The sequence below is a fragment of the Hetaerina americana genome, unplaced genomic scaffold (assembly GCF_022747635.1).
Source record: "Hetaerina americana unplaced genomic scaffold, ioHetAmer1.1.p SCAF_70, whole genome shotgun sequence".
Classification (NCBI taxonomy): Eukaryota; Metazoa; Arthropoda; class Insecta; order Odonata; family Calopterygidae; genus Hetaerina; species Hetaerina americana.
Window position 1 is genome coordinate 1206247 of NW_027287317.1, and position 18613 is coordinate 1224859.

Sequence of the window (18613 nt, forward strand, 5' to 3'; positions counted from 1 at the left end):
AAATTTCTAGATGTGTATTTGCCACAAGAGTTGCCACAATGTTTACTATGATTGGATTTTACGTTTTAAGGGAGAACTATGACGAGAGAAGACGGTTGGGAGGAAAATTATCTCCGCATTCTGTATCCATTAAGTAATATTAAATAAAAGGTTAGGGCATGTGTTATGGGAAGACTCAAATCACTGCTGTTGAAAATAAGCTGGCTAAGTAGTTTACCAAAGTAGTTGCGAAGTGTCAGGATTATAGTACATTGAGAATTATGTTAGTATCCAATGAATACAGCCATTACTTGTCCTTAGCCATGCCAAAGATTATTTATATTATGTTAGCATTAAATACATTATCTCCTTCATTTTAAATGCCATTCCTACAATAGGTATTAAATATAAAAGGGAAACTTGTAATGCAAAAGTTTCTTGATTGGTCCCAAAAATTCCTAGGAAGTCCTGAAATTTTCCCCAGTCCCTATTGGAACTGGATATTCAAGCCTGCAGCAATTCCATAGCATACTATATATTAGGGATTCCCAGGAAGTCTAAAATGATTTTCAATTATCCCATGGCATTATCCCATGGATTTCTTATCCAATCTTCAATGCTCTGTAGGATTTTAATGCTAAACTCAAAATAATTAATAGTTATTGTTAAAATTTTGTCCATGATCTCTAAAATGTATTATATTTTCCATTTATTTGGTATGAGTATACGGTAGCATAGAGTAATGTAAGAGTTTGATTTTGGTAATTTTTAGAATTTCATTTCCTGAGAGAAACCCAAGTGAGAATACTCCATGGACAAAACTGAGAATTAATTGAAGAAGTGTTATTTCCACAATAAATTCAGGTGAACAAAGCATTCATAAGTACTTTCCTGTTATAATGCCAAATTAGGTGTATGTGATAAATTCATATGGTTAGTAAATTGTGTACAATGGTACATCTCCAACCTAAAATCTTTTTAAGGGCATGGCTCATAAATAAATAGGTTGCTGAGGTTTTCTAGTGAGTAGATAGTTGTTCTAGTCATTAGTAGAAATTTTTTGTGAATTTTCTGGTGCCAAATCTGTGCTGGTCTAAAGTATTAAAAAGCACCCAGAAAATTAAAGTCAAAATCAATTACAAGCTGAAATTGGATGGATTGGATCAATTGGATCCTAGGGCATACTATACTTCACCAGTGATGTCCTGAAACAAAAAAAAATCTGATAAGATTAAAATTTGTGTTCATAGTTTAGGTGATCTTCTACACTGTCATAAAAACTATAAGGTAATGCTGTAAAATTAGTTTTTCTTAAAGAACATAGATCCATGGACCAGGATACTCCCTTTAATTCCTATAATTGAAACAAAAATGATAGATTTTGCAACTTTTGAGAAGTATTACCTAAATATTCATTTCATCATTCTTAATTGGCCATTTGATAATAAAACTCCACTGATATATTTCAAACATAGCCTCATTACATGCAAATATTTGGTTAAGAAGTCATGCCATGGGAAGGTAATGAAACCCCAAGGTGGTAAGAAAAAGCAAGTATCATATTTTACAATATAAGATGCACCCTCATTTCAGCAGGGCGCATTCAGTGAAAAAAAGGTTATACAGTCCATGAAAAAGCAAGATACACCACCAACTAAAGTTATCATTCTTTTTAACACTGCTTTGTTATTTCCATTTGAGATGAAATACGATCAGTTTCATTCGATATCTCTCTGGTACCTCTTTCATATTCAAAATATAGTGCTGTTCACCACTATCACAGTAGTGAAAAACACAATATTCACTTGATAGTGATAAAAATCCCAGCTAAAACATTCTTCAATTGAAAAATATATATTATATATTATATATTATATATATATATATATATATATATATATATATATATATATATATATATATATATATATATATCTATAAGCAATTATAATGGAGTCTAAATAGGTAGTGCTGACCATCTGGGATAAAAAAGCAATTCAATATTTTAATCCAAGGAGTTCAAACTTTCACATATATGATAACATGGGTGATTTTTTTAACCGTAATTTTGGAAAAAAGGTGTATCTTATATGCCATCAAATATGGTAGGTTGATAATGAGGAAAACTTCCCTGCATACTTTTAGAATGATGTGGGATCTGAGGCATTGAAGCTGATTGATAAGCCAATAACATGCTAAACTGGATGATTATCTCTGAGCAACCAAAAGAATTTCCATTGGTGCAGCACATCTATTAAAAAATAGCTAAGATATTTTAATGGTAATAATATGAGGTAATCTCTGATTGCAGAATTTCCCAGCATTAAGAGTTTTTTCACAAAAGTACTTGAGAGATTTCTTGCTGGGCATTGAGCATACATTTTGTCATCCTCAGCTCTTTGATAGTCTCATTAGATAGAATGAAACAATAGAGTTTTATTTATATATATATATATATATATATATATATATATATATATATATATATATATATATATATATATGCTAAATAAACAGAGGGAAATTCTGAAAAATATATAGTTAAAATGAGGTCATCCTTCAATATTTGAGAATATTTTCACCATTACAATTCTTTTGCCATCCATTTGTATTTAACCCTTTTGCTGCTGTGAACGTACCCAATACATTTGCATGTTAGGTTGCTGTGAATATACCTTTTTGTCCTCTTTAAGGTGTGCTGTGGACAAACTTTCTCAAATAAACAACTTTATCAAAAAATAATAGTAAACATTTTCCATTTAATAAACGGTGGATCTAGATTATTTTTATTATTTCCAACAATATCAAATTGGTAATAATAAAGGTTATGGAGACACAATACTCTCCCTTTTTTCTGCATATGAAGAGTAGATTTCTAGGGAGTGAGCTGCAGTGAAAGGGTTAATCATGAAATGGTGAAACTAAGATGCAAAAGTTAGTGCATGCACAAAAGTACTCTGAATGTTAGTTCATTTCACATTAAGAGGACCCCAAATATCTGGAATACAATTATACAGAAATGCCATAAACCATAGTAATAGAGGCTAAAGCTGTCCTGTGAATTTCTGACACATTAACACAAAAGAAGAATAAACACATAAAGCGGCTTTGAATCATAAGTTTAGAAAAAATTACTTTTACTGATATAGGTGATTATTCTGGACATGGCTGTTCCATTTCTTTCAAAACAAAGCACATTCTTCAAAATCAAATGCTGCATCTATTAATATTAAGCCCATTAGAATTAATTAAAAATACTGGTATGAGCATAAATATGTTTAAATTTAAATGCAGAGTTGTAAATTCTCCAATCAAGAATGCAAAATCTTGAAATAAATTGCTTTCATGCTTACTGAATTTGAGAATCTGCAAGGTCAATGTTTTACACCATATTAATATGAAAGATGATGAATATTTCAAAAGTATTTACCCTGACTTATCATTGCAATTTTCTATAATAATTACAAGCAGTATACAATATTATCAAGCTAAATATTAGAATACTAGTTGACTTACGCTTATTACTTCATCACAGTTGCTTCCCAGCGAGGAAAGGATATAGGTTTTCTCTTCTTCACTTATTCTTGGATGAATGTCCGGACCATCATAAACAAAAATAATCCAAAGGATGCACCAAATAGTTGACAGCCCTCCCATCACATAAAACACTGCCTCCCAGTTTATCTGACCTGCCAGTACTCCAGATAATGTTATTGAGATCACAGTTCCAAGTGCAGTGCCTGCCAATAAATATCAAAATAATATTAATTGTCTAACTGGAAAATACTTGCATGAAGTGTTAGTGTGACAGAAATATAGCAATAGGTTTACACATGAAGAAGATGGATACAGTACGTTTGTATTTATTATGTTTAAAGTAGTGCAAACAGCAGGGCAATTAGCATTTGACATTCCTATAAATGGTACAGTAATTTTGTTATATTCTTACATAGTTTTTGCCACAATATAATAAACAATATTCTATTCTCTATCATATAAGTACTGCAAGGTCTTAGAAACCTGGTGATATGAAACTAATATGAACTAGATTCACCCTATATGTGTTCAGATTTTAATTACTAGTACTTTACCAGCATAAACAATGGCAGAAACTCTGCTTCGCTCCTGAGGAGGTGTCCACCTAGCAATCATCACATGCAATGCTGGTAGAGTCACACCCTGAAAATGAAAGATAAGAGTGCTTTTTAGGAATGGTCATCCTCTACAGGGTTATCAGGTAAAGGTACATGACAGCTTATTTTTCTAACTTTATTGTTTCCAAAACTCCATATTTATTTCATAGCTAATTTTTATGCTAGTTTTCATAATTATAGAATATCATTTGTTCCCCACTTGGCACATTTGGCATTTGATGTGCACAAATATGTACATAGATATGAAACAAAAATATACGAGAGAACAGTAAGGCAACACTGAAACACAATAAAACCTTGATTCATGAGAGTGATTTATTTCAAAGTCAGGTTGGAATATAGTGTACTATTTTCAAGCAAGTCTGCTAATGATGAACTGCTCTTTATTGATTTGTAGTATTAGATGCTGAATGTGATTTTTACTATATTGAAGCTCTCAATTAAGTTACAATACTTTCAACCAATGGTGATATTAAAAAGTAATAATGAAAAAATCATATCATTAATTAACTATTGCATTACATTGAAGAATTATTATCTGTGAGAAAATAAAGACTTTTAAAGCAGTTTTTTGTGCAATGAATATCTTTCCAATTGAATTTTAAAATTATTTGTTGCTGGTTTGTCGGTATATTATTTATACATTCACAATACCCCACAAGCTGCTTTATGGGTGCATGATATAAGGAGTTAGGACAACAAACAATGCCAAGGAGAAGAAAAGCCCATAAAGGCAAGATAATTGTTGGCATATTAATGCTAAATGCATCAATGTACCCACTTGTTTTCATTAACAGCTGATTTGGGGAATTAAATGTATATTTTTTTAGTCTATGGTAGGATCCATTGATAAAATACTAGAAACCTAAGTTGAGAGGGCATACCTGTAACATAAAGTTTTTGTTAGAGGGAAAGTAAATTTTTCTGCAGTGAATTATGTATGACACTCACTCCACCAACTCCTTCAATGACTCGAACAACCAGCAAAGCAGTGTAACTAATGTAGCTAGCCACTGGAGTGAGGAGAGTGAACAGTACGTTGACCACCACAGCTCCCCACATAACCCACTTCGCGCTGAATAGTTCCGCTATGCGTCCACCAGGAAATTGTGAGATAATGTATCCCCAGAAGTAAGAGGCAAGAACTAAGCCTTGGGTGGGCTCACTCCACTCAAATGGGCCATCCTGAGAGAAAGAAATAGAGTGATTTGATGAATATAGGGCTAGAATAGCACTATAATAGCTAACAGATTTTACATATAGATCCTCTCACCAAAATTATATCTATAAGTTCATAAATGTAGAACATATTGTTTTTGTTCGCCAGCACTATCTCACTTCTCCGTTGAAATGATATATAAATGAATATATATATATATATATATATATATATATATATATATATATATATATATATATATATATATATATATTGTTTACGTATCTCGGAAGTGTTTTGGACCAACACGGTCAAAGTAGTAGGGATGTAAGGAGAAGAATTGCACTAGGCAAGGAGGCTTTCACAAGGAGGAGGGAGTTGATGACAGGGACGTTGAGCAAGGGTATTAAGAAACGAATGGTAAAAACTTTGATATGGAGCGTAGCTATGTACGGCGCGGGAACGTGGTCATTGAAGCAGGAGGATAGACGTAGATTGGAGGCTTTTGAAATGTGGGTGTGGAGAAGAATGGAGAAGGAAAAATGGACCGAAAGGAAAACAAATGAGGAAGTGCTAGGGGGTGGGGGAGGTAAGGGGATTTTTGGGATAAATCCTATGGAGGCAGGAAAAGTGGATGAAGGGGGTATTGACCGGCGGTGGGATGTTGAAGACTGCAATAGAGGGGAGAATGTTAGGCAAACAAGGAAAGGGAAGGAACAGGATAGGAATGTTGGACGGAATGAAGGGAGGAAGAAAGTACTCAGAGATGAAGAGGGGTCTGAGGTAGAGTTGGATACTGGATTTTATATTTTGTTAGGAAGCAAAAAATATTTATCTAGTTGCTGTGTCCATCCAAAACCTACCTTAACCGATAGATTACCTAATAATAATAATAATACTACCTTGATCAAAAAGTTCCCGGAATTTATTCAGAAAATTAAAAATACAAGTTTATTCATCTAAATCTATATTGTCCCCTTCAAAGTAATCCCCATCGACTGCAACACACTTATGCCAGCGCTTGATCCAATCCTCGAAACATTTTTTATATTCGGTTTTCGGTATGTCCATCAGTGCTTCCTGCGATTTTTCCATTACTTCCTCTCGGCTGCTAAAACGCGTTCCCCGTAATGGTTTTTTGACTCGATTGAACAGAAAGAAGTCACAGGGAGCCAAATCAGGTGAATTCGGTGGCTGTTGGATGGTATTTGTTGCATTTTTCGTCAAAAAATTACGAATAATGATAGCACTGTGCGACGGTGCGTTATCATGGTGCAAAATCCACGAGTTTTCTGCCCACATTTCTGGTCTCTTTCGGCGAATTGCTTCACGCAAACGTCTCATAACGCCCAAATAATACTCTTTGTTTACTGTCTGGCCTTCTGGCAAAAATTCATGATGCACTACACCGTTGTAATCCATGAAAACCGTCAGCATTGCCTTCTTTTTTGACTGAAAACGACGTGGTTTTTTTGGTCTCGGCTCATTTGGTGAACGCCATTCACTTGCCTGATGTCTGGATTGCGTGTCGTACTCATAAACCCACGTCTCGTCTCCAGTAATGATCCTTTTGATGAATGTGGGATCGGATTCAGCCTCGCAAATCATGTCTTTTGCGACGTCAACACGGTCTCTTTTTTGCATGAAATTGAGGTCTTTTGGCACCAACTTTGCTGCTACACGACGGAAACCCAAATCATTAACCACAATGTCTTGGGCGGATCCATAGGCAATGTTCAAGTCCTCCGCTATTTCTCTGATGGTTAATTTGCGGTTATTGACCAGCATTTCTTTTACTTTATCAATTTTTTCACCGACTTTCGATGTCGATGGTCTGCCACTGCGTTCATCATCTTCGATTGACTCACGACCACTTCTGAACCGCTCGTGCCACTGGTAAACGACCGTTTTTTTTAGAGAATCGTTGCCGAAACACTTTTCCAACATTTCCAACGTCCGTGCGCCACTAAATCCGTTTTTTACGCAAAATTTAATACAAGTTCGTTGTTGCAAATTTAAATCCATTTCTGCAATTGTAAAAAATCGCCAACACACACAGAGATACGAGGGTCATCCGGAAAGTAGTACCCGTTCGTGAAATAAAGACACAAAAGTAAATATTAACAAACATAAAAAATTTTATTTGAAAGAGGATACTTTAAACTACTTCTCAACATAATCTCCAAGCAAATTAAGGCATTTGTCATAACGTGTGACAAGTTTCTGTATTCCTGCTGCATAGTCCTTCGCCGCCAGCTCATTGAGATACGCGAGGGACCCATCTTGCACAAATTTTTGCATAATGCAGATGGTGTTTAACAATTTCATGAACAATTGTTCGAGAAACATTGGGAAAATGCTCACAGATGTCATCAATTGTGACGCGCCGATCGTTCCTCACGAATTCGTCAACTGAGCTCACCAGTTGGTCTGTAATGACAGACGGTCTCTCCGAACGCTCATCGTCGTGTGTGTTCCCCCTCCCCATGTTGAAGTTGCGACACCACCGCCGAACAGACGACTCGTCCATTACATTGTCTCCATACACCTCCTTTAATTGGCGATGAATATCACATGGGCGAACGTTTCTTGCATTGAGGAATTTAATCACTGCCCTCACTTCACAACTGGCGGCGTTCTCAATTTTTTTAAACATTGTAAACAATCACAGAAACAACACAGGCAATGCTAGCGTCACGCAACTTGGCTCAGAGAAGGCAGACAAGCCACTGAAGCTATCTGACCTCGTCCAGCGGCTACTCGCGTCGTCAGCACTTCATGCGGCACGAACGGGTACTACTTTCCGGATGACCCTCGTAGATGTACTCTTGGCTACGTAACCTTTGCAAATGTCAAGTTATGACACTAAGATTTAAAGGGAATATCAACAACAGATGTACCAATTTAACAAAAAAAACAGAACTCAAATCGAAACGATGGGAGCGCCACACGGTGGTTATTCCGGGAACTTTTTGATCAAGGTAGTATATAATTATATATATATATAGTATACTACCTTGATCAAAAAGTTCCCGGAATAACCACCGTGTGGCGCCCCCATCGTTCCGATTTGAGTTCTGTTTTTTTTTGTTAAATTGGTACATCTGTTGTTGATATTCCCTTTAAATCTTAGTGTCATAACTTGACATTTGCAAAAGTTACGGTCGGTTTTCGGTATGTCCATCAGTGCTTCCTGCGATTTTTCCATTACTTCCTCTCGGCTGCTAAAACGCGTTCCCCGTAATGGTTTTTTGACTCGATTGAACAGAAAGAAGTCACAGGGAGCCAAATCAGGTGAATTCGGTGGCTGTTGGATGGTATTTGTTGCATTTTTCGTCAAAAAATTACGAATAATGATAGCACTGTGCGACGGTGCGTTATCATGGTGCAAAATCCACGAGTTTTCTGCCCACATTTCTGGTCTCTTTCGGCGAATTGCTTCACGCAAACGTCTCATAACGCCCAAATAATACTCTTTGTTTACTGTCTGGCCTTCTGGCAAAAATTCATGATGCACTACACCGTTGTAATCCATGAAAACCGTCAGCATTGCCTTCTTTTTTGACTGAAAACGACGTGGTTTTTTTGGTCTCGGCTCATTTGGTGAACGCCATTCACTTGCCTGATGTCTGGATTGCGTGTCGTACTCATAAACCCACGTCTCGTCTCCAGTAATGATCCTTTTGATGAATGTGGGATCGGATTCAGCCTCGCAAATCATGTCTTTTGCGACGTCAACACGGTCTCTTTTTTGCGTGAAATTGAGGTCTTTTGGCATGCTACACGACGGAAACCCAAATCATTAACCACAATGTCTTGGGCGGATCCATAGGCAATGTTCAAGTCCTCCGCTATTTCTCTGATGGTTAATTTGCGGTTATTGACCAACATTTCTTTCACTTTATCAATTTTTTCACCGACTTTCGATGTCGATGGTCTGCCACTGCGTTCATCATCTTCGATTGACTCACGACCACTTCTGAACCGCTCGTGCCACTGGTAAACGACCGTTTTTTTTAGAGAATCGTTGCCGAAACACTTTTCCAACATTTCCAACGTCCGTGCGCCACTAAATCCGTTTTTTACGCAAAATTTAATACAAGTTCGTTGTTGCAAATTTAAATCCATTTCTGAAATTGTAAAAAATCGCCAACACACACAGAGATAGATGTACTCTTGGCTACGTAACTTTTGCAAATGTCAAGTTATGACACTAAGATTTAAAGGGAATATCAACAACAGATGTACCAATTTAACAAAAAAACAGAACTCAAATCGGAACGATGGGAGCGCCACACGGTGGTTATTCCGGGAACTTTTTGATCAAGGTAGTATATATTCAGGCTTCGGCAACAACATACACTTTATCGCAATAAAAATTGAGAACAAAATAGGCACTCAAACTATAGTGTGGCGGTGATGGGACTTGGGACTAATTGACGAAGGCAATGGGAAACCAACTCAATTTATGTGCTAAGAAATTAGGATGGAGCCAATTTCGAACACGAATCGTGGAAGGTACAAGACTCAACTCACAGAACCAGGCTATGCTACAGAATAGGCAACGTCTTCTTGGCCGTCTAAGTCCGTACACAGCCAAGCGAATGTATCGTATACAGAAATGATACGCCGCCGTGGAAAAAAGGACTGGCATTTTTAAGACGATGCTGGGATGAAAGAAATTGGAAAGAGATAGAGAGAGGAAATATAGACATGTTGGGCCTAAGTGAGGTAAAAGTGAGGGATTATTGGGGCGATATGTACAGAATAATACATAGCGGAAAGTCAATGTGGGATAGCAATTTTGCTGATTTGGAAACTGGCGAGACCAGTAATTGACGTGAAACAGACGAATGACAGAATGCTGTTGGGAGAAATAAGAGTAGAAGTGGTAAATATAGTGGTAATTTAGGTGTATATGCCGACAAGCAGTTCTATCGAGGAAGAAGTAGATATTATGTACGATCATTTAAACGAAACGATTGCGAATTGGCCTGGAAGAAAATATACAATGATGACGGATTGGTAGGCATGTGATGAGAATTAATCATCTGAAAACGAAGGGAATGAAATGCTTAATAATGAAGTAGGCAAAGATAAATATTAAAGTTAGGGGACATAAAAAAGAACAGGGATAACGGCTCAATTTTTTGGGAAGTTTTGAGGGTGGAAACAATAGCAGGGACAGTCTAGGAAGAATTACTTTTGGTAAAGAAGCAGTTACAAAGATACAGGAGTCAGTGGCAGGTACTTTAGGTAAAGATGTAAGGAAAAGACCCGTGAAAACATATATGGAGCGTAGTTCTGAACGACTTTGAAACTTGGTTATGGAGACAAGTGGACAAGTGAAGATCGGAAGATTTTGAGACGTGCATGTGGAGAAATATGGAGAAAATGAATTAGACAGAGAGAAAAACAAACGATGAAATTCTAGGGAAGAACTTAGATAGGGGAATTATAGATCTGCTGGAATATATTCTAAGAAGGCATGACAAGTGATATAGCGAAGTTATCGGATGCTGAGGACAGTAATAGAGGGGAGAAAGCCGAGAAAGCGAGGTAAAAGGAGAAAAGAATAGGCATTTTGGATTGAATTAATGGAGGTAGAAAATATTCAGAGCTGAAGAATGAGTTATTTAACTATGAAGTTTAGATTTGAACGATACTTTGTGCTACGCTCTTGAAGGCTTAGACGTACAAAAATGTGTAGTTCTAGGCTCCATCAAAAACCTATCCTAACCCGGTAAGTACTAAGTAACAGTACTAAGGTATGAAATTTATTCTCCTTAACAGGAAAAAAATTAAGTTCGAAGGAAATAAAGAGTAAAAATATTCCAAGGTTTCATACTAAGTTACAAGAGGAAAATTAATTCCTCCATTTACTTCTCTCCTCCACCCTCTTAAATGTTTCCTGTGATCAATGGTTTATATTTTTTTTAATTTATTTAATCTTGCATTCATCAATTTACAGCTCTGGCTATCTCATATTTAAATTCTTCCTCGACATATTCCATCCCTTTATCTCTATTAGACTTCTATTAACTATTTGTTTATGCTCCAATTAAAGCTTCCACATTTTTGCAATCTCCTACTACTTCTAATGCTTTTAAATTTTTTAATTTGTTTTAAATAAATAAATTATGTATCAACCAGCAGGAATGTCTCAGTTTTAAAATCATTGGCCATGACTGGGACTCAAACCCGGATCCCTTGAGTCCACCTGAGTATTTTAGCTAATTAAACTATCAAATATTATTCGGTTGTGTATTTCTAGGGGATACACTTTATTTTCACTTTTTTATTTATTCACAAATGTTCACCGAGGCTTGATTTATTTATCATTCTAGGAGCTACTTGACTAATTCACGCTGTGAGAGGACGCCTCGGTAGCTTAATTGGTTGATACCCTCGGAAGGATACGGGTTAAAATACCGTTTAAGACGAATGATTTTTACACTGTGAAATTTTTCCATTTCGATACTTAATAGCAGATGACTTCATCAAAGTTACTGCCACGGCATCTCCCACAGTTCTTTGAATATATTGCACGTTTAGCATTCTGCATCCCCGCCCAGGAAGTTGTACGAATTGCCGACTCAGTGACTAAATCTGTCAAGTCACATTATTAAGTAACTGACACCTATCTGTTTTCCCAGACATTTCCATGTGTACCTATGCCTGCATTGGTATTTGACGTGCTAGTAATTATAAAACTCTTTTGGCTGAGAAACTTGATTGCTTTCTCTCCGCTTTTCTTATTCCTAAACCGTACTTCCTACCTTCCTCCGACCATTACTTTTACCTACCACTGTGCTCCTATCCGTTAAGTGTTTCCTTGTTACAGTTTCCCATTATTTTCTCCAATCGATCGTACAAAATATCTGGTACGTCTTTTGTGTGACTGCTTGCCTGCAATTAGTTCCAACGTTCATGATACTAATTAGGTAGAAACTAAATTTGAAAGAGTTCACGTACTTCTGAAGTACTTAGGATGATAATGTACATAATGATAAGTGCATTGGGAGATGACTTTTGCGGGAAAAGGTAGACTTTACCCAAAACCATAGTGGTAGAGTGAAAAGATTTTGCAGCAGTGGGTGTACGATATACAATGGCAGGAGGGCCGTTTATCGTAGCACTCTGCCTAAATCTTCCGCCGCACAATCGCCTGGACGGCGTACGGCGAGGAGGATATCATTGATGAGTAGGACTCCAAGTACAGCATAATTTGCTGATTTTAATTCAAATACCTTTTAAATCAGCAAGTTATGCTGCCGCACTCTGCATGTACCCGAAGTAAGGATTGGTGAAAACTTCAAAGTGGAATATCGACTTTCGGCAATGTGGAGTTTGCTCATCCTTACTTATCTTTAAAGAAATAGGATGAGCGCAGAGAAGGGACTCTGTAGATGTGGACGAGTGCTGTCCAAAAATAATAGATGGATAGATAGATAGATAGAGGTCTTTATTTGGGCGAAATTGAGACCAAATGGTCCCTTCTTCCATTTAACGGCTGCACAGAAGAGGAGAGACACGGAGAAGCGCTGAAAATATGCTATTTCTGGGGGTAATTCGAAGAAGACAGAAACAAATAGTTTCTAGGAGATCTTGTAAGAAAACGGGAGGCTGAAGGCAGTCATGGAAGAAATAACGTTAGTTACGTACTTCAAAGAAAATGATTCCAGCTTTTCGCGGTAAGGTTTTCCCTCAAAATCACTCTATATTGTTTTCGGTTCTTGCAATTGCTATTCTTTTCTTTGTTTCTTTCCCACAATATCTGTGTTCATTCTATTTCTCCTTGTAAATATCTCATGACTTCTTCCAAGATCCTTTGTCTTTAGCAGAAAATATTCCTCTTGTAAGCCTCTTTATTTGCACTCTCACTATTTCACTCCATCAAACGCCACGCTTCAGTCTCCACATCTCTATTTTCCCACACACCTACACTTTCCATGCCTTTGAAAATCATTGTTTTTAAACGGTGCCTGAGCGCTATTTAGCAAAAGCCTATTTGATGGTCACTCCATCAAATGATCCTCTCAAATCCTAGCCGTGATGATAAAACAGTTCCATCGAATTCGATCGCAATCAGGTGGGATCAAGTTCGGAATCGTTACACCCCATGAGCCTTGCTTCACCTCCAAATAGGGCATCCATTCGCCTCACTGTCTGTTGTGACTTTGCATTCATACCCCTGATAACCAAAGTCCCAACTGTTTCTGGCACGCGCCACGTGGATTTGTTCATGACCCAGTCTAATGCAGTCTGGTGCCGTCTATCATGGTTTCGGCCACCTTATGCTTTTCTCCGTCTGCAGCAAGTAATGAAAGGCACTGTGTTCGAGGTTACAAGTCTTCGAAGTATCCGCGGTACGTGCAGCATCCCTTACTAATAGTTGCGGGGCTTTTTCCGGTCACTATTTCCGCGTTTATCACCAGCATGCCACAGACGAAATCAAAGTCTAACCCAGGGCTAACTTTCGCTGATTTAAATTTGATGCCTTTATAAAGGAAATTCATCAAAGATCCGAAATCGAGCAGCATAAGATTCCACAAAATTACTTGGAGCTGAATATATAATTAATTAGATATTGGCGCTATTATTGTGATGCAAAGAAATGACAACTATATTAAAATGGTAAAATACAAGTGTTTCTCGCACGCTTGGTTCTCTAACAAGAATGACTTTCTTACTTCTTTCTCCTAACAGTTTGCAGATAGAAGTGTGGAAATGCGAAAAATTGATGGCACAAAAACACCATCCTCGGTGTTTGGTCGACAATAAAAACGTTCACTTAGAATCATTAGACCAACAATTCAATTTAGATCCACCTAGTTGGCGAAATCATTGCGAGGGAAGTTTTGATCAATCATGATGACTAAAGGTGCACGTCTAATGAATATTTTACAATCCATTGCGAGCCCCCCTTCCATCTCGGAACTCTGGCCTAGTTATATCCGACAACGCCGGGCTTGATAAAATCCATAAAACATTTATTTTATTCGTAAATTTAATAAAAAACAAATATATCATTCCTGAAATTTGATTACCAGATTATTAAACGATTTTAACTCGATTGAACAAACCCTCTCGGTGAAATACGACTCACTCTAATCATATTGATGGACTAATTTCTCGATATTGCTCTCTCAATTGGCTCCAATAAAAACCCTCCATCCATGAGCCGCAAATCTTCCGATACTCTGTTTATTAAATGGAACAATTTTTTAAATTTATATAATCGAGAAAATATTTTTTATCAATAAGCTCTGAAATTCCTTGATCAAAATAACATCCAATATCTCATTTTAATTATGATTTCCAATTCGAAATGACATTCTGAATTTACTTTTTTTGCGAATGAGAGAAATTTTCTGGTTGTAAACATCTTGAGTCACAAAGGATAAAGTAGCAATTATGCTGCAACAGGAGTTGTTCAAGCATTGATCACACGAAAAATCTGTGCATCCCAAGTAGATACGCTTTCCACAATTTTCACAGTTAAGAAATTGTATTAACAAACCCGGGAGTTCCTTCTGAAGGTGCTACCTTGATGGCTAGCATAACGGGAGCAACACATTAATAGCCACTAGCACAACCATTGCCAAAGCACCACCACTAGCACCATACTGACACACTAGGAGGCAAATATTTTTGGATCATGATTTCACTAATCTAATATTTAACGTAAATATTTCGAAAAATGTATAACCCATGGTTTTAGAAACAGCCAGATTTTGCTTTACACTTTTGATTTTATCATTCTGTTTTCTTTTGATAGGCCTTCATAAAATGGCGTCCTTCGCTAAACCATTGGTATCTAATAATAATATCGATGGTAGCTTTAGTGATAATTATAATCCAGTATCGTCAGTTCCCAATGGTATTTCAGCATGTTCAGGTTAAGACGGAAAAATGGTTAATTTCGGGTGCAATTTCATCATGTTACTTATCAGTATTTGTTTTGTGGACTCCATTTTATAGTCTGCTGCCAAACAAGATATGCAGACAAAACAGAGATACATTCTAGTTAATATACTGCCAATCAGCGAGGAGATACAACAGATTCCTATTAGATTTCGTAGCAGCTTTGTGATATCACATTGTAACCTCGTTCTATTGTACCTATCGAATAGAATTCTGGTCTATATTTTGAAGTTACAATGTGTGAAATATAATAACTTCGGACACACTAAGGCAGAAAAGATGTGCAGTTACAGAACCTTCGTTGCCAACCAAAATTTATTCTTTGACATTCGAGTCCAGTAACTCATGGGTTAACGTCAGTTTCAATGGCGATTTTCCAATACGTAATAAAGATAAACTATAAATCCATTGCATGCAAAGTAATGAATCACAGGATCTAATGACGTAGCATTAAAGTGCCTTTTCTACATCAGTCAAACCACAAATCGGAAGAAGAGCATTGTTAACTTCGAGTACATTTTATGTCGTTATCACGAGCGTTGTCGTTATTTCGTCAGGTGAAAGGAGATGTAACGAAACAGCGAAAATTTAGGCACTTGTGTCATGCATGGAAATACACCATCATTTTATTAGATGGGAGTTGAAGAGAGTTTTATTTTTTCAAGTAATGCATTTAAATCTAATTAATTTACTGACCAATCTAATGCTAAACAATCCTGAAAAATAGAGTTGACATATTTGTTAATTTGCATCTTAAATTTTCTTGGGTTACGCTTTTAAAATAATCAGGGCCACAGCAAGAACTTAAGTTTAAAGAAGAAAAGGAGCAGATAGAAAGGAAAATTTTTGACCTATAAATCGTGTAGGAATAAAAAAAATGAAATTGCCTTACTTCCCGTTCCCTAAATCAGTGGCATCCAAACATATAGCTCGTCGGAATAATTGCACATTGCCCGAGGGTAAGCGGGGCACATTTATTTCATTTATTCATGCATCCCTGCTTTCTTAATCCCTCAAAATCAGCTGTTATGACCTTCTCTTTAAAGCGCAAGCCACTTTCGCTTTCATACACTCTTTCGAACAACCCTATCCCATCTGTCACTTCTCTCTGCGATTTAAGTGTAATTTTTAATGCAAAGCTCACCTTTCACAAGCGCGTTCAAAGGTTTTTCGCGAAAGCAATGGCAAAAGTCGGCCTAATTTATCTCCACACTGATATTCGTGATTATATTGCCCTTGGAAAAGTATTTTTTGGCCGTTTCTTCCTAATTTTAGAATACCGTTCACCAATCTGGTCGACCGTCTGCCCAAATACTTTGGAGTTACTCACCAGACCTCTTAATTTCTTTATTGCCATTTCCCGTTATCGCATCCCTTCCCTCAAAAATACAACCCATGACTTGAATCTCTCGTCCCTTGGTATTTACCATCTCTAACGCCGTCAATTGCTATCTGATATGAAATTCTTACATAGTATCTTCAATGGAACACTCCGTACCAACGACCTTCTTCCTCTCTTCTCTGTTTGTGTTCCCTCTCGACCAACACGTAACTTGAGTCTGATGCATATTCCAAAATTCCGTCTTTCGATCTCTCAACGCTCCCTATTCCATCGACTCCCCGCTACATTTAATTCCCTAACCATTCAGCATCCTTCCCTGGACCTCTCTTCCCCAATCACTGCTTTCACCTTATTCCTTAAACGCCAGATAGTCACTTAGCCCTCTCTGCTAGTATATCATGACATTTATTTTTGGTAATTTTTAATTATTATTTATCGCTCTTACCCTTTCTTCTTTTTGATGCACATTATATGCATTGCCTGTCACCCAATGTAAAAGCCTTTGTGCCATTTTTGGCTGCATTGTTAAATAAATAAATGCATGTAATATATTTTTTTGGAAAACGTCGCACATATGTATGGAGAAATACTTAAACTTAAAATAAGCCAGGGTAAGTTAGGCATCTTGGGGAGTTATAAAATTCATGCACTTACTAACTATTTAACGATAACTTCAGAAAAGCTAGAATTATGTACACGGGCCAGGTTAAGGTGCATTTTGCCCACGGGCCGTAGTGTGGTCACCACTGCGCTAATTTAACGAATCACAATACAAAGAAATTTATAAACCAACCCATGATAAGGTAGTAGAATATTACGGGAATAATAAATTGTTATTTTTTAGATGAATTCAACATCAGAACCTAGGTGCACATCTCGGAATGATTTATTGAAAAAGGTTCCTCTACTTACCACCGACATTTCATCCATAGTACTATCTCCGCTGCCACATACGCTGGCAGTAGCGTTCTCGTCTCCTTCCTCGAGGTCATGGGGATGATGCTGAGCCAGAGCCGTGTGGTTCACCATCGCAACGATGGCTACGCTGAGGTTTACCTTGAGACCGTAAATGATTGCTATGCCAATGGAACTCAGAAGGGCCATTATGTACCGCGCTGGTATCATATCTGTAAAAAAAAGTCCACGAAAGAATTACTCATAGTCGAACTTCCACGACTCAAAATTATCCCAGTCCAATTCCCAAGGACTCTTAAGTGAACTCGTTTTACGTTAGTTAGTTACGTTTAATACGTCAGTTTTTTTTCCCCTCAGCTCGAAACTAATAACTTGAAAAATATGAATTTCCCCAGTAACCGGAAACTTCCTTCTATTCGACGTTAATTTTCACTATGGAACGACCACTTCAGCAGTAAACAATAAATGAGTGACTCGATGAAAACTTAAAATTCGATTAGATTAAATTTTTAAACCAATCACGATGATTCTTAAATTTTTACTGAACTGTTTCGTTCCAATTTAGTTGCCTCCACCATTGCGCAAAGAGATCATCAAGTTTTATTAAACTTTACTTGATTAAATATGATGAAAAGTTTTTTGCAGATACATCTTATTTGTCCTTGCTTACGAGTAAGATTTTTTTTGTCTTGCACCGACTCATGGGTTAACCATAAGAAAATATTATTAATGTACAAACAGGTAATCCCTAATTAATTCATAATTAACTGTAAATCCCATTCCACTAACTCAAAATTTCTATATTTTGAATCATTTCTCTAGGCAAGGCATGTAATCTCTTCTACCGAGGCATTTCGACATATTCGACGCTCAACCAAGTTTTAAAAACTTCAGATGGGTGACCAATGACTTCTCCCGCCGAGGTCATACCAGATTCATTACCAGCTATTATCGCAGTTTCCAGTGCCCTTTTGTCCTCAATCACTGCAGTCCAAGCTGCACATTTTATCGGCGTCCTTTGCCTCCGCGCATGGACGAGTGAGGACCCACAGTATGCGATGTAATTCATACACCGCTAAAGGGTCAATGCACCCATTGGCGATATCATTATGCGATGGTGACCTTTCTCATATTGTA

The 18613-nt window shown here is 37.1% G+C and overlaps 1 protein-coding gene across 2 annotated transcripts in view; it reads right to left on the reverse strand.

The window, feature by feature from the left end:
- MFS3 (major facilitator superfamily transporter 3) overlaps window positions 1-18613 on the reverse strand; it is a 128384-nt gene that overhangs the window by 3656 nt on the left and 106115 nt on the right. For both annotated transcript variants that reach the window (XM_071595899.1, XM_071595900.1), the window contains exons 2-5: window positions 17474-17688; window positions 5085-5318; window positions 4071-4158; window positions 3496-3719 (exon numbers count right to left, since the gene is read on the reverse strand). In XM_071595899.1, coding sequence (XP_071452000.1) covers window positions 3496-3719; window positions 4071-4158; window positions 5085-5318; window positions 17474-17688 — 761 coding nt within the window. The remainder of the gene's footprint in view (window positions 1-3495; window positions 3720-4070; window positions 4159-5084; window positions 5319-17473; window positions 17689-18613) is intronic.